We start from the raw sequence: 17,433 nt of genomic DNA, 5'->3' as shown, positions 1-17,433 counted from the left end.
CTCTGACAGTGTCCTCCACTAGTAAAAGGCTGCTGATGTTGGTAGACCAAAGCTATGTCGTGTATCTTCCTTTACTATTTAGGCTTTCCTGTTTCATTTTTAAGCACTTTATTTTTAATCTTCATCTAGAATGTTTCAGGAATGTTTTTTTCTCCTTTTGGAATTCTTTCAAGTGCTCCTATTCCAAATAAGTGTTTCTTTGGGTTCTGCATTCATTTTTTTTCCTGACAGCTACAGAATTGTGTTAAACTGTGCTGTGAACTAGAACTATCAGATTTGACAGACAGAGGCTGCACCACCACAACAGGCAGCTTCTGCCATTTTGTCAACACAATAACTTAAGGCTTTCAAGAGCCAGCTGTCTGATGACCAGTATGTACTTTCCTCTCAGGATTTGACTCCTATTTTGGCAGTTCTGCAGTCAATATTTGATTAGGTTTCCTAGCACCTGTTTTCAGTTTGAGATTGCTGCTTTCAGATACAAAAGCCAAAATGTATTTGGCAAGTAACCAAAAAAAAAAAAAAAGAGTAGTTACATTTAACTAAAGTTGGATTTCTGTAAAAATGTTTAGGTATTAAAGATATTGCATGATTAAACGCTCACCTCTATCTGAGATGGGGAGTTTCTATTGAGTATTGATGGGAATTAGTTCACAGCAGTCCTTGGTGATCACTCTAGATGCCTATCTGCATTTTTAAGAGTACTTGCTACTTTTTGAATGAGTAATTAATTATGGGGATGTTCATGACTTCACTATGACCACTGCCAGGAATCAAACATAGGTTAGCATCTAAAATCACAAGCGTGCATTTGTATATAATAAAGAGACCAAATTTATGTATTTACGTGAGCAATTCACAAGCAAGAGACTTGTTCACCCAGCAAGGTGGCAGAGCATGCACCCTTTTTTCTTTGTGTATAAAGTTGTCTCAGCAGTTTTGGTCTGGTTTGCCTGGGTGATACTTTGAAACACTTTCCCTGGTAGATGTGTGAAAGCATAAATTTCTAAGTGTGTAGGAAAGGGGCAATGAGATTAAAGTCTTGACTGAAAGTTCTCTGCAAATAGCTCTTCAGTAATGAGCAGAGGGGAGAGGAAGAAACCAATTTATGTTTTCCTCCCATTTGCCTTTCTGTGCCAGCCTTCTGCTAGATAACCATTTTCTCAAAATGCTAGTAATTTGAAACCTATCTCTAGACCTTTTACTTTCTCTTTGGCAGCACCTTTCTTAGACCTTATTATCCATCCTGTCTAAGTATTCATCTTTTCTACAATATCGGATGCTTTTTGCGCTTGATCGCGGTTTTGACTGTATTTATGAAACATACTGTATGTCTGCAGTTCTGTTAAGGTAAAAAAAAAATCATCAAAATGAAAACAAGAGGACAGAATGCAAAGAGAAAAATGCAGACAAGGAGGAAAATGAGCTTGATCTGTATATCTCAGCTTCATCAGCTGATGAACACTAAGCTGGTAATATGATATCAGGACTGAAACACACACAAAATATTTTACCTAAATGTGTGTTGCTAACTAAGATAAGAGAAAGTGATAATGACTGCTAATAGATTCTCCATGAGAGAGTATAGTGGGTATTTCCTGATGAGCTTAATCTAAAATGCAGTCTTTGAAGCACACAACAAAAAAAAATAAAGACTTAAGACTTTATACCAAAATATACCAGGTGACAGAAGGAAAGAAAAAGGACTTTTGGTTTTCCGTTTTTTTTTTTAAATTTTTTTTAATTGACTCATTTCCAGACTTTAGTTTTATAAGATGACTTGTGGCTTCCATTTTAAAAAAGATGCATTTGTCATGTTTCTGTTGCTGTTTTTTTCTTCAAAAAATGCTAGCAACTTGGAAAATATCATCCATCAAAGACTGTGTCTAACCCTACATCAGAAAGAATAACAGGCAGGAGAAAGGAGTGGAATGGACATTGGCTTAAACATTTGAAATAGTGAGTAGTCTGGTTATAAGACAACGCAATTTCATATACAATGCCATACTACCTGCAGGAAAGGTTTCACTATACATTTTACGGGCTATCTTGTTATGCCTATCTCTCTTACATATATTTTAGGTGTACCTCTGAAATATTTCATAATCACAATAGAACGCGTACTGATACATGGCACTAAGAAATCATGTGTTTATGCCATTCAGTTTTAACCTACTGTTTGTTATGTCTTATTGAACAGAACTTGCATACAGACAGCTTAAGGGTAGTTAATGCTTCATCAGAATAGCGGTAATGTTATTTAAATTGTCCATAATTCACTGAAGTTTGAATCTTCATATTTTGTTCTTTGCTTTGTTCAACATGCTTCTTGTACATATCAGACTTTTGGCTGAAATTATTATCTGGGCTAGAATATTATTCAATTTATTACTTAGGTCTTTGGAAATACTGTTCTTCTTTAAGTGAAAAAATCCTCACAGAACAATCCACCCTAAAAGGCTAATTGGACAGCTAACAACATTCCACTAAGAACAGAAGAGGTATTATTCAGGAATTTAGTAATTAGAGTAGTAATTGTGGTGTTTGGGCAGGCACCCTCAGGAGTGGGAATGCACATCTGGGGTAGACAGTGTAAAACACTATGTATTTCTAGGAGATGAAGCCATTTTCTCTGTCTCCATGATATTTAATTTGCTGCTTGATCGTTTTTGACAGTCGTCAGTTTCTGGACTTATAGGCTATAGTGTCCGAGAATGTGCATTTGTTCTGGTTTTACTTGCTTACGGTTTTCACTAAAGTCATGTATGCATTAAAATTAAACTCTTTATTCACAACTCAAGAGCATGACTGGAGATACTATACTGGTCTGTGAAAGGGGGCATAAATGATAGAGTTTGCTGAGAATAGGAAGTTGTTGGTGCATTTTGGGCACTTCCTGAGCAGAGCTGATGGATTAGGCTTCTGAAAGGAGCCCTTCATGTAGCTTGCATACCTGATATCTTGTACAACCGACCCCACTAGGATTTACGCCAAGCTACTGAAATTAGTGCTGTTCTGGAAATACATAGCAGTAGAAACTTTGAGGGAATTTTCATGCCAAAAAACCTGAAGGTGCCTGACTGAGCACTTTAAGCAGTTCTAGAGTCAGATACGCACTAGATAGAATGTTTTTAGGTCTCCATTGTGGAACGCGTGGAGTCCATTGAAAACCTTATAGAGAAGACTAAATTCCTTCTTTGCATACAGCTTTAGCTGACCATACCAGAAATGTGAATGTATCTTGTATCCTGGCACACACCCTTGAGCCAAGGAGTCAAAAACTGACATTAGAATAATAGAATCATAGAATGGTTAGGGCTGGGAGGGAACTTAAAGATTATCCAGTTCCAACCCCACTGCCATGGGCAGGGATACCTCCCACTGGATTAAGCTCCTCAAGGCCCCATCCAGCCTGGCCTTGAACACCTCCAGGTTGGGGCAGCCACAGCTTCCCTGGGCAACCTGTGCCACTGTCTCACCACTCTCATAGTGAAAAATTTCTTCCTAATGTCTAATCTAAATCTGCCCCCTTCCAATTTAAAACCATTTTCCCTCATCCTATCACTGCATCCCCTTGTAAAAAGTCCCTTCCAAAGTTTCTTGTAGGCCCTCTTCAGGTACTGGAAAGCCAATATAAGATCTCCCAGGAGCTTTCTCTAGGCTGAACAACTCCAACCCTCTCAGCCTGTCCTCATATGGGAAGTGCTCCAGCCTTTGGATCATCTTCGTGTCCCTCCTCCTGACCTGTTCCAACAGTTCCATATCCTTCTTTTGCTGGAGATTCCAGAACTGGACATAATACTCAGGTGGGGTCTCAGGAGTAGAGAGGCAGAATCACCTCCCTCAACCTGCTGGACACGATTCTTTTGATGCAGCTGAGGGTATGGTTGGCCTTCCAGGCTGTGAGTGTGCATTGCCAGCTCATGTCCAGCTTCTCATCAATCAACACCCTAAGTCCTTCTCCATAGGGCTGCTCTCAGTCATGTCATCCCCCATCCTGTACTGAAACTGTGAATTGCACTGAGTGAGATGTAGGACCTTGCATTTGTCCTTGTTGAACCTCATGAGGTTCGCACAGGCCCGCTTCTCCAGCTTGTCCAGATCCCTGGTGTGACAACCACTCAGCTTGGTGTCATCTGCAAGGGTGCACTCAATGTCACTGCCTGTATCATCAATTAAAACATTAAACAGCACTAGTCCTAGTACAGACCCCCAAGGGACACCACTTGTCACAAATCTCCATCTGGACATCGAGCTGTTGACCACTACTCTCTGCATGTGACAATCAAACCAATTCCTTATTCACTGGACATTCCACCCATCAAATCTATGTCTTACCAATTTAGAGAGAAGGATGTTGTGGGGGACCATGTCAAAGGCGTTACAGAAATCCAGATAGATCGCACCCGTTCCTTTTCCCATGTTCACTGATGTGGCTATCCCACCATAGAAAGCCACTAGGTTGGTCAAGCAGGACTTACCCTTGGTGAAGCCACGCTGGCTGTCTCAAATTACTTCTGTGTCTTCCATGTGCTTTATCATAGCTTCTAGGAGGATCTGTTTCATTATCTTCCAGTCACAGAGGTGAGGCTGACAGCTTGGTAGTCTCCAGGGTCCTCTTTTCTACCTTTTTAAAAAAAGTGTACAATGTTTCCCTTCTTCCAGTCACAAGGGACTTCTGACTGCTATGACTTTTCAAATATCATGGAGAGTGGTTTGGCCACCACATCAGCCAATTCCCTCAGGACTCTGGGATGCATCTCATTGGGTCCCATAGACTTATATAATCTTCCCTTACAGTAGGAGGTGTTTCCCCACCACACCCTTTCCCGCCCGGTCCCCATCTTGTTGCCCATTGACCCAGGAGGGGTGAGAGGAGCAGTTGTCAGTGATGACTGAGGCAAAAAAATTATTGAGTACCTCAACCTTCTCCTCATCTGTTGATACAAGGTCCCCATTTTTGTTCATCACTGGGGGTACACTTTCTTTAACCTTCCTTTTCTGGTTGACATACCTGTAGAAGCCCTTCTTATTCTTTGCGTCCCTTGCCAAGTTCAGTTCCAGCTGCACCTTGGCCTTCCTGACCCCATCCCTACACAACAGGGCAGAGTCTCCATACTCTTCCCAGGTTCCCTGTCCCTGCTTGCACTACCTGTGCAGTTCCCTCTTGCTCTTCAGTCTGACCAGCAGGTCTTGACTCAGCCACGCTGGTCCCTCTCCTCCCTGCCCCTTTCCTCCCCTTAAATATCTTCCAACTCTGTTCTGCTCCCTCATCCCTGAGGACCATTTCCCAGGAGGTTCTACTGACCTACTCCTTAAAGAGCTGGAAATTTGTTTTCCTGAAATTTAGGGTCCTGACTATACTCCTCGCCTGTCCCATATCCCTCAAGACCTTGAACTCCACCAACGGGTGATCACTGCAGCCCAGACTGCCTCCAATCTTGATGTCACTGATGAGCTCACTTTCACTGGTGGCCACCTGGTCCAGTTCTGCATCCCCTTGGATGGGGTCATCTGTTAGCTGGGTTAAGAAGCTATCTTTGATGCACCCTAGGAGACTCCTGGATTGCCTACAGCTTGCTAGTCACTTTTTTTTTAAGGCAAAATCTGAAGTTGCTGGAGGGTTTTGATAACATAGGAGAAGGCAGAATATCATTGCGGACTAAGAACTGCCTAGACCATGGAGAAAACAGCTTTTAATTTCATTTCTTGCTGCAAATATCCCCAAATTCCTAGTTCACAGGCCTTTCTTTTAGGAAACAGATAGCAGTGTGCCTGATACCTGAATCTGCTTCAGGGAGATTGAGGCTTTGTTGCATTAGCAGTAGAAGTGTTTCCTTACTGCTCAGCTCATCCCATGCATTGTTTGCGGTGCCATAGCAACCCTGCTTGCTGTCAGCCACGCAACAGAGCCAGCCTGCCCTGCTGCAGATCAGCAGTCCCCAGCCAGGCTCAGGAACTCTGCAGCTTCTATTTCTGATCTGCAATCAATGATTTCACCTTTGCAAATGAGGTCGTAAGCATGCAGGTGCGGGTGCCGGCTGTTATGTACATAAATCCAGGATGCGGTCCAAGAGGCTTACCACCGGTACGTAGTGCTTTCCAGGTAGGGTGATGGACTGACTCTGTGTCAGATTTTCAGATGAGGGTGTTTGACCCCAGGGTGATTGGCTCAGGTACAGAGATGGTGATACAAAATAGGGAGATTTTGAACTGAATTTAAACTTGCCCAGCAGAATTCGCCAATCTGAAGAGAAAACTTTCCTCAAATAGCATTGCAAAAGATGAAGTATTCTCCCAGAACGAGTGAGATTTGGTTATCTGGGAACACCCACAATTAGATTTTTTGGAATACTATCATACCATTTGTAATATTTGCTGTTCAAAGTTTCAAGTGTCTCATACAAATCTTTATTTTCATTAAAACCAGCAAGCTTCTAGTAATAAATTTTGCAGAGGAAAGCTGACAAGAAGTTAACTGATACATATGGGAAATAATCTAGTTAAATAATGCTTTAATTATATTTGAATCATTCTAGTAAAACTCAACCTTTTCATACATGGGTCAACATTACTGCATGTTCTTAGGGTTTATTTTGTTTCCTGAGGCTGAGTTATTTTATTTCAGAATATCCAGGAAGGTTGTCATGCCTCACTACTTTTTGTTTCTGTTCAGTAATCATAGTTGAACACGCTTGATTGTATTGCTTGGATAACGTATGACATTTCTCCTTTTGTGTTTCAGAGCCTCCATGTATAACAGAAGAAGTGTTTGTAAGTATGCTTTATAAGGCTTGATCATTCATTTTGTCATGCAATTGTAGAGAAAAAAAAGAAAAAAAGGGTTTTGGAAACTGTTGCCTGGTTTCTCATTTCTTTGCTCTGTGTAAGTATGGAGTACTGAGTAATTCTTACAATTTTCTCAGACAAAAAAATACTTAGTTCGAAAATAGTTATTCAGCCTGGAGAAGAGAAGGCTCTGGGGAGACCTTATGGCAGCCTTCCAGTACTTACAGGGGGCCCATAAGAAAGACGGGGACAGACTTTCTAGCAGGGCCTGTAGCAATAGAACAGGGGTAATTGCTTTAAAGTAAGAGAGAATAGATTTATACTAGATACAAGGAACGATTTTTTTTTATGATGAGGGTGGTGAAATGCTGGAACAGGTTGCCTAGAGAGGTGGTAGATGTCCCAGCCCTAGAAACATTCAGGATCAGGTTGGACAGGGCTCTGAGAAACCTGATGTAACTGAAGATGTCCTTGCTCACTGCAAGGATGACCTTTAAAGGTCTGTTCCAAGCCCAAACTATTCTATGATTCTTTGACTCCATATGTAAAGATGAGAACATCTCTCAACTGCGTATTTACATTGCATTAAACCTTGATTCTGCAGGCTACTTAATATGACTAAGTGTGTCTGACTCCAGCTGAACTTCACATAAGGACATGAAGCTGTTGGAGTTCTATGCAGGATCAGGGTTTTATACTAACTTCAACGTTTGATATTTAAAGATGTCAGTTACTAGGTATTTTTTCCAGAGTGGAGAGGTATTTATAATTTTTGTGGGTACTGCAATGTGAAATGCAAACGTTTCAAGATGGTGTCACTTTTACCCACGTTCTACTTCTCCTCTGATGTCTAATAATATTTATGTGTTTCTTTTTTATGATGGCAATAATACAGGAAGCTATCAAATACTGTAGATAGAAAATAATTCTGTTTATTTCCATAAAATATGTAAGAAATGGTTACATACCATTCAAAAGATTATTTTAAAAATCCTTTCAATGTTTAATGAGTGACAGAAATCAGGCCCAGGATATTCCTATTTGTACAAAAATTGCATGAAAGCAAAACTGCAGTTTTGGACCAATTTTTAGCACACTTTGACCTCCAGCTGCAGCTGTAAGGCATCTTTTTGTAGTCATAATTTGGACTGTGGAACTGGAAGGATGGCATGGGAAGAAATGAAACAAAATGCTTCTTGACACAAAAATCTAAGCTATAGTATCGTATATGCAACTCCATAGCCTAAAATGTGCCAATATGAAAGTGCAACTATGCTTTCAAATGAAAATAAAAATGACCACAAAAAAACCTTCCAAAAACCAGATGAAAGTATATTGTGTACAGATGCAGAAAGATCAGTAAGTAGTACAGCTTGCATTAATAAGATCGTAAACATTTTATTGATTAATCAACCACTGTGTTTACATTTCATGCTGTTACATGGGACTACAGAGAATAATAGCCTTGGCAAATTAAAAACATGTTACCTGCGTATTCTTAAAGAGCTTATACATCAGCCAGTAATAAATGGTTTTGAATAAGTCCTTTGAAACAATAAAACATTTACATGTGGTGTTACCATAACTAGCTGTCTTCAGATTCATCCTTATCAGTGTCAAATCTAATTGCACATTACCCAAACCAAACAGGAAGCAGACTGTCACTTGCTTCTGATGAATTTTTTGGTTAATTGTGTTAACACTTGCTGAATTGAGTTTTCTGGATCTGACTGATTGCCTAGTGACATTATCAAAAGGATTTTCTGTTGACTTAAAATGCTTTGGGTTAGACAGCTTGGTAAATTCTCCTATTTAATCACTGCCCTGACATCTCTAGGTCCATGCTTGTTAAGCCTGGAGAAGAGAAGGCTTCAGGTAGACCTCAAAATGGCCTTTAAATGCTTAAAGGGGGCCTATAGGAAAGATGGACACAAACTTTTTAGCAAGGCCTATTGTGACAGGGCAAGGAGAAATGATTTTAAACTAAGGGAGGCTAGATTTAGACTGGATATAAGGAAACAGTTTTTTTACCATGAGAATGGTGAAACACTGGAGCAGGTTCTGATCTAAGAGATGTAAGAGGTCTTTTCCAACCTAATGATTCTGTGATAATACATGCTGAAATTATTTACTCCTACTCAACCTGAGTTAATGACATTTTTAATAGCAGAATCAGAAAGAAAGGTCACTCATGCATTCTTCTTAATGAAAGCCAATAACCTAACAGTTAATAACCTAACAAAATAGTGATTGTAGTCCTTACACTGTAACATCTGATTAAATGGTTAGCTGAGGGAACAAGGAACATTTCTAATACATGTTCATCTGCCTCCTACACCAGACATAAGAAAGAATTTCTTCACGATGAGAGTGGTGAGGCACTGGTGCAGGTTGCCCAGGGAAGCTGTGGCTGCCCCATCCCTGGAGGTGTTCAAGGCCAGGCTGGATGGGACCTTGGGCAGCCTGATCTAGTGGGAGGTGTCCCTGCCCATGGCAGGGGGGTTGGAACTAGATGATCTTTAAGGTCCCTTCCAACCTAAACTATTCTATGATTCTATGATTCTAGGTTGTCCAGGGAGGCAGCGGAGGTCCCATCCCTGAAAACATTCAAAGTCAGGTTGGATGGAGCTCTGACCAACCTGATCCAGTTAAAGATGTCCCTTCTTCTGCAGGTGGGTTGGGCTAGATGACCTGTAAAGGTCCCTTCCGACCCAAAGCAGTCTATGATTCTATGGTACTGCAATTGCATTGGCCTGTGAGCCAAATAAAGCGTGACCTCTGTAATGCAGAAAACCTTGCTTTCATTGTTGTGAGCATTTTCCAGGAATGAGCATGAGCTAACTTGTCTGTCCTTTATCAGTCATATCAGCAACCACAAGGGCTAAGGAATGAATGTTGACAGACTAAAGCTGGACAAACACCATCAGGTCTTGCTCTGACTTGTCAGGCACAGAGGGGCCTTCTTGACTTCTCCTTAAAGTAGATTAGCTGAAGGTTTCTTCCTTACCTCAGTACAAGCTGTCTTTAATAAGGTTAGACATTGTGGAGTTTGGATCAGGATGCTGCCTGTCTACATGTGATGCCACATACACTATGCATAACCTCTAATATTATTCCCCACTAGCGCATTTCAATGCTATCAACGTAAGAAAGAGAAGAAAGATTTGTGTCACAAGGCCTTTGCTGATATCAGTAAATGCATTGAATTTGGTGCATTCTCCTTATGTTGCAAGGCAGAAATAATAGAATATTCAAGAAACAGAAGCTATTAAAAACTGTCCAGAAGTCTTCATTACGCTGAAAACAGATTCCCGAAGACCAATGGAATAATGTTCTACTTTTACCTTCTGCTAAATTGGAAGGGGGGTGATGGTCCTTAGTGCAGTAGAAGTAAGATTGGAATCCGTACTTATTGATGTGTCAATATAAAAAGAAATTAATTCCTATTCTACAATTTTTGATTCTTGTTAACAGGATTTAAAATGCAGGGGTCAGAAAGGGTACAAAACCACCTGCAGGTGCAGTCATTCCTTCTGATTAAGTCAACAGAAAGCCTCCCAGTTTTGTCATATTCCAAGTATGGTGTATACTGCTTGCTTGATGAGCCAAATAATAGATCAGTGAACTCCCTTTTATTCCCCAAACATCTCCCAGAACATCCCCAAGCAGCAATGTGGGAGCAGAAGCAGGCTCTGGTGAACTTTTATGCTCCTCTCCTTCCCAGAGGGAGAGAGAAAGGTGTAATGCAGAGAATTTCTAGACTGTTAGCTTATGCACATTTTTTCAAAAGTAAACATGATGATGTCCAACATTTAAAAGCTGTTGGGTTTATTAAGGCTTTATCTGTAAATTTCTTGGTGAAGGATTTACCTTCATGTGTGTTTTCTTGAATTGCCAAGGACCTCAGGGATGTGCAATGGCTAGAATATAACACTATATTTTCAAAAGTGGGAAACAACATTTTGCTAAAGTTTACATGTCATATATCATGGAAAAAAAACATTGTTTGAGGCGATACTGCATTTAAACCCTGTTAGCACAGATTAGTACAAGCCTTGTTTTGTGGTTTTGTCTCTCTGTAGGAAGAATGCTTAGCCACAGATGATATGTTTGTGGACTACTTCAATGAATTTTTGAGTCTTCCAGTAAGTATCCTACAGAAATTTCTTGCAAAATACAAGAAGCCCCTTACTAAGATTAGTAGTAAGGCAATAGAGGATTGGCTTCGTTGTTTTTTCATTTTGCCACAGGGAAATGAAATTAGTTTTAAAATGTGTCTGTATTTTAATGGTGGAAACTCTCACTGTCCAATGTCATTATTTGTCAGGAAAAATAACATAATACCTGGACTTCTGGAGACAGATTTTCTCTCATAAATTTATGTGTTTAAATCATGGTGAACCAAAATAATATGAATAGGAAATGGAAAAGAGATATAAATACTTATTATAAAGCATAAGGAGTCTACTCTTATTCCAGTATTATGACATGCTGACAAGCCGAGTGTTTGTCCCTTTACATTTTTCTAGCCATACACTCATTTATAACACTTTACTTTAGGAACCAAATCTTTTTCACTTCATGGCTGCAAAGATCTCAAAGTTGTTTCTCCCTTCCTCTTCCCACCCCACCTGCAGCTAGAAGGATGTAGTCTTACCATACATTCTACTACGGTGCAGCTGCTATTGATATAATTTCAGTTATGATTCAGGCTTACTGAACTGAACTAAACATAGATATGCTTTCTAAGCCACATCAGATTTGTGTAAGAGTACACATAATGGGAGTTGCAGAAATAGGGATGGTAGAATGCGCTCCCCATATCAATTTTTTATCTTAAAATAGAATTTTGAGGTATTAAGATCAGTGTGGGTTTTGTGCACAACAGTGATACTGACTTTTCTCATAACCTCACCTTTATGTGCTTTTACCACACTGCAAGATTCTTAAGAATAATTTTTACAAAGCTAGGGAGACACAAGGATGGAAGCAAATGTGTGGTAAGAAGGTTGGGTTTTTTTCCTCCAGTCCATACACCACACACCTCTCACCCCACCCCTTGCATCTGCTTTAGGGTATCTGCCTAAACCCAAGCTTAATTATGTAGCGTTTAAACCCAGGCCTCCTTCCATGTGCCAGAATGTTGTTAGCACAGGAATACCATCCTCCACACTTTTGCTGCTTATTTGGAAACTATGCTTCAAGTTTTCCCCAAATCACAGAGGATGGAGCGGGTAAGAAGTTAGCGTGCTTAGTCTCTGGGTCTCCTTGGACATGCATGGATTCCAGGATGTCTGTTAGAGGCCAAAATTCTCTGTGGCTTCAGGGGGCTCCCCAGCCTGCGGTCCTGGTGCGGCTCAGCAGCTCTGAACCACAACAATTGTCCAGGCACTCCTGACTGCTCTGGAAACCCACAGAAAAGAGTTCACAGATACTCCTGAGTCAACGCTGGTTTATGCTGGTAATCTTGGTAATTTCTAAGATGACACTTGCTCTCTCTTCTGTGTATTTACATGTCTTTGTGAAAACAGATGATCTAATAGCTGTTTTTATCTGTAATGTTCTTATAATTGGTTTTATTTTCTCTTTGATCTTTTCCTGAGGATTTACCCTCTTCAGGATTAAGTTCCATTAATGCCTTGAGTTCTGCGGTTTGAATACCTTATATTCCCAATTTCCCACTCCTTCTCAGAAGGCTTCTACTAAAACACTGCATTGAAATTTCCATTGCTTTATTCTTGTTGTGCTTATATGTTGTTGCCTGGGAACGGTATTACCCAGGTGTGCTAGTAGTTAGGCAACAAGTTAAACTGAAAATATTGTGTGACTTGATACAAGAAATCAGGGATAGCTTATGCTTATTTTAAGAAACTGCCTCTGCGTTGATTTGTAATGCAGCACGAGTGCATGGAAAATAGTGTCACTGGGGACTTGTTATAGCAGCAGCAGATATTTTTTTTTGCTTTGATTTACAGTATACCCTTCAAGTATCCTGTTTTTATAATAATATTCCATACAGTCTGACATGAATATCTAGGTACATCAAAGATCTACATGCTGTAATGAAAGATAGTTTGTAAGGAAAATATTTCTGAAAGATAAAATAATACAGTAACCCTCTTGAGGGTGTTTGTTGCCAGTAGTAAAGTGATTTCACGGTAGCAGAAACCAATTACATGACATACAAATGAGTTACACCTTCCTTAGTAACTAATCTAAAATGAAAGATTTAAGGGAAACCTTGGCCTGAATAGATTTCCATTTCTTGCCGGTCAGGCATTGCTAGAATTTGAATCTTTGATCCACGTATTTAAGACATCCAAGAATATGTTTAGCCAAGAATGAAAACTCAGAAGTCAGAAATCACCATCCAGCTCAGTGTTGGAAGCCTCAGCAGGAAAGTGCAGTAGTGTCAACTTGTTCCTCCTGTGCTCTGCAAGCTGCCTGCTACTTGTTCCCATCCTCTGGGGCCTTACCCTTCATTCTCCAGTTACCAGTGATCTTGATGAAGACATATTTATTTTTCTGACTTCCAAGTGTTGCACTAGAGACAAAAGAGCTAACTAACTGCACCTCAGTTGAAGCATATTCAGGAGATGGCATTCTTGGTGGCAAGTCCCTGGCTGTGGGTTTCCCTTCCAGCAGAAAGATATCAAGTGACCACGGTTTTATCAACTTCAGAATCAAAGACTAGTTTTGGAAGTTGTTCTCAGTATAAAAGCTCTCCACTCATTAAAAAAAAAAAAACACAAACAAAAGCAAAAAACCAGCAATTGCTTCATCCTTTTTGTCACATAAACCACATCTTCCTTTCCTTACTTAGGAGTATAAAGGTGCATTAATAATGCCACATAGAAAGAAGAGGCAAAAATTGCTTGATATCATTTTCATGCTAATAGAACTATTTTGGTGAATTGTCTAGGAAGACAGATATGGTCTAGTATGCAAGCCAACAGCTTTAACTTAAAAGTGACTGCTAAGTAGTCTGGGAGCCACGAATTGACATAGGTGATGATTCTGAAAACAATTAAAGCACAGGTAACAGAGTTTGGGCCAACTGGTCTTTCTGAAAACAGAATGGTCCTGAAAACCTGGTGCTGTCAAGAGTAAAAGCAGGTCTGATCTATGAGTAGCAGATGGTAGAAGGGGAAGAACTCAAAAAGCAATCCACTCTGTTGCACAATTCAGGCATCAAGGCATCAACCTAAGGCATCAATCCATGCCCTTTAGTTTCCTCTTGTCTTTTACAGGTGTGTGGAAGGAGGCTGCACGTGCCAATACAACCTCCCTTAAAGAGGCTTTTACATCAGTAAGGCCCTACATGCATGTTACGTTGAGTCTTACCCAGGACATCTTTGACATTCGAGGAAACAAAAAAAGCTTTTCTAACTTTCTTATTATTAATAGCAGGTTTACTCAGGATGTTATTCTCTTCTCTCTTAATTAGACTGTGGTGTGTGATTATGACTTGTGTCTTACTCACCAACAGAAGGGAAATCCTGGACTCATTAATGTCAATGGGAAATTTGCCACTGACCATGTGCAGTGTGAAGTTTCTGGGCACTTCTAGAGCTGCTCAGATTTTCTTCTGATCTGGACTTTCACTGACATTTATTTACAATACACACATACTCATCTTAAGGAAGTTTTGGCAAAGCTCCTGGATGAGGTCTCTTATTCATTCCCACCCTTTCAGGGCCTTAACCTAGGAGGCGGCCAAGCAGTAGTCATTCGGTTTCTCTTGGGATCAAACTACATTAGTCGGGGTGGGATGTGGTGAGCATATTTACACATTTGTTAAGTGTATCTGAAGTTAAGTATATCTGAAAAATGTTAAGGCAGAGAACGGTGAGATTTATATGTCTGATATCCTGGCAACATGGTGATGGATGCTGTTTTGGTTTCTGTTTTGGGAGGAGTGAGAGAAATTTGCCTTTCTTTCGGTAAGTGTAGAGCTAAGTTTCAGGATTATGTATTCTATTTATTCTTCAGTTGAAACCATATTCAATGTGCATTTGACAGCTAAGAAATTTCTTTGCTGTAAAAAAATGTACATGCAATTGTTTACTTAAGAGTATGGCTGTACCACAGTGTGAAAACAGCTATTTGTTGTTTGCTTGGAGATATTTTCTGAAGCTGAGATGACTACACTGAGTAACATTGCTCATACTGGGTTCAAGGGGAGAATTGCTTATGAGTGAAACACTTTGCAGATTCTGTAGGCTTCTTACTTGTTGGTGTTCTCAGCTCCTTGTTGATCCCCAAAATTGCTAAATCGATAATGTATGAATCCCAAGCTTCAAGGCTCCTGCCAAACCTGATTTGTTTTTTCTTAACATCTTGAGGTATAATTTGGCTCTGGAGTTTTCCCCATCTGTCTTCAAAGGATTGAAAATTGGCTTAAACTGAAGAGAGAATGAAGGGAAGAATGCACTTATACTCTTAGTCTTTTGTTAGTGTATTTTACTTGTCTGTAAAGAGCCAAAGCAGTTGCCAAATGTGGGGTAGGAAAGGCATTTCTTAGTATATAAGATTGGCACGGATAATCTTTTCCCCACCCTTTATAATGTAGGCTATCACCCACTCCTTAACATAGGCATCTTCATTAAAGGGATTCCTTGTTATTGAAATGACCTAGAATATTGATGGTGCCATAAACCTCTCTCATTATTGTCCTGTGAAACATTGTAGGATTTTATGGCACTTGGTTTGTGTGGGAAAGGTTTTAAGTTCTCTACAGGGTATTAAGCACGGTTTTTTTGTGGCTTGTAATGTGTGGGAATGGTTAGACTGTGTGTTTTGCTCCAAAGTTTTTCACATACTGAGAAGGAAATGGATTGACTGATCTGGGAAAATGTTTCCTACCAGAAAACAGGTTAATATTTTGTGTTCCCTTTTGATTTTTGTCGTTATCACATTTGTTTTTGTGGCAGGGATGAGTTAAGATGGTCAGGACTTACTTCTTCTTTTATTAAGCTTATAAAAACATTCTGATTTATCATTCCAGTTTTCTTAATTACACAAGTGACATACACTTCCCCAGAAAGGTTTAAACTGGTCTAAGATGCTTGTATACGAAAATTTGATGAGAAGCTTTATCTGGTTAAATATGGGATTTGTACAGAACTATGGATGACTCACACTGGAAAGGGCTTCGAGCAAGTCCAAAGCAGGGTCAATGCTTTAGTGTTGACTCCGGGTTGCTTGGCACTTTCTCTAGTTGGTCTTGAAAATCTCCAGGAACTGATTCCATTGGCAGTCTGGACAGTCTGTTCCAATGCTAGTTGACCCATAATTATATATTTTTTTAATATACAGTTGAAAACTCTACTGTTTCAGTATATGTCCATGGTCTCCTGTCCTCCACCAGGCACCTCTGTGAAAAGCCTGGCTCTACCTTCTTAGTAACCTCCTTGTAAGTACTGTAAGGCTGCTATTTGATGCTCCCAGGGCTGTCTCTTCTTCAGGGTAAACAAGCCTATATCTTGGTCTAAACCACAGAAGTCTGCACCAGAATAACCTTTTTCAGTCAAGTATGTTATGTGTGAGCTCTTAATCTTCTTATCCCATGTGCGTAAGTTCTTTTGTTCCAGTAATATATTTGTCTTATAAATGATTTGTAGTTAGACTCGCAGAACAGCAATACACTTAATATTTTAAATATTATCACTAGCATCTGTTTCACTACATTAAAGTTGCCTTCTATTTTCTGTTCAATTAATTAGAATGTATACTGAAAAAATAGATTTAGAGTAAGTTACAAAGGATTAAGTAGAAGTAGATGTGTGTGATAAACTAATCTTGGTTTTGCTTAGTTTTCAAGCTGAATAACATGGAACCAAAATAATCTGGTCGCATCTAGTCACATAGTACTATATTACGGAATTCATATTTTGATTTTTTTTCCACAAGCAAGAGCATTTCAAATTCTGAAAGACTGAAGCACCTTGTTTCTTAGTGTACTTTCTTCTGTTTCTTTTTTAAAAACAAGGAAAAATAAATAAGGGAGAATGCACTTGAACATTATTAAGGTTGTACAGTTAGTCACTTAAAAGCTGATAGCAGCCCAAAATTAGGCTTGAAAGTAAATCAAATGTATACATATCAACCTAGGAGATGGTCTGAATGAAGTATAGAGAAATCTACTACACATAAAAGCCTCTTTAAAATGCTGTTCGGTACGTCTGGAGAAAAAGCACTAAAACCTGCAGAGTACCCTTGAGAAAATTAATGGCAAAAGAGGCACAAGGTGTCAGAGAACAAAAACCAAGCCATGATTTCAACTGAAGTTAGGTGACTAAGCAGACCAATGCAGTTCAATGCACAGCTCTGAGCAGTGATAGTCTGATGTCATAGGCACTAATCATAAACTTAAAATTCTCACATGCTACGTGCTTTGTGAGGCTGAGTCTCTGCAGTGAGACATGATGGGATAAGTAGGGAATGTTGTAAGCCGCATGTTGCAGCCACATGGTTCAAACCTAGGCATTGCTCTACAAGACATTGATCAACAAGGGGGGCGATTCAAACAGAGACAACAAAATAACTGACAATGACATGATTTCCCTGGACTTCTACAGGTGTGAAGAATAAAATTGGTCTGTAATTTATTTCTGTATTATATGTAGTGTGTATCAGCATATA

At 39.7% G+C, this 17,433-nt stretch overlaps 1 protein-coding gene across 1 annotated transcript in view; it reads left to right on the top strand.

Annotated features, from left to right (window-relative positions):
• Window positions 1-5,922: 5,922 nt before the first annotated feature.
• Window positions 5,923-17,433, top strand: part of RGS22 (regulator of G protein signaling 22) — a 62,507-nt gene continuing 50,996 nt past the window's right edge. The window contains exons 1-3 of the mRNA XM_069854425.1: window positions 5,923-6,088; window positions 6,746-6,774; window positions 10,872-10,934. Coding sequence (XP_069710526.1) covers window positions 6,064-6,088; window positions 6,746-6,774; window positions 10,872-10,934 — 117 coding nt within the window. The 5' untranslated portion in view covers window positions 5,923-6,063. The remainder of the gene's footprint in view (window positions 6,089-6,745; window positions 6,775-10,871; window positions 10,935-17,433) is intronic.

The sequence above is a fragment of the Phaenicophaeus curvirostris genome, chromosome 3 (assembly GCF_032191515.1).
Source record: "Phaenicophaeus curvirostris isolate KB17595 chromosome 3, BPBGC_Pcur_1.0, whole genome shotgun sequence".
Lineage (NCBI taxonomy): Eukaryota > Metazoa > Chordata > Aves > Cuculiformes > Cuculidae > Phaenicophaeus > Phaenicophaeus curvirostris.
The sequence above is the reverse complement of the archived record's forward strand: the minus strand, read 5'-3'. Positions and strand labels throughout refer to the sequence as shown.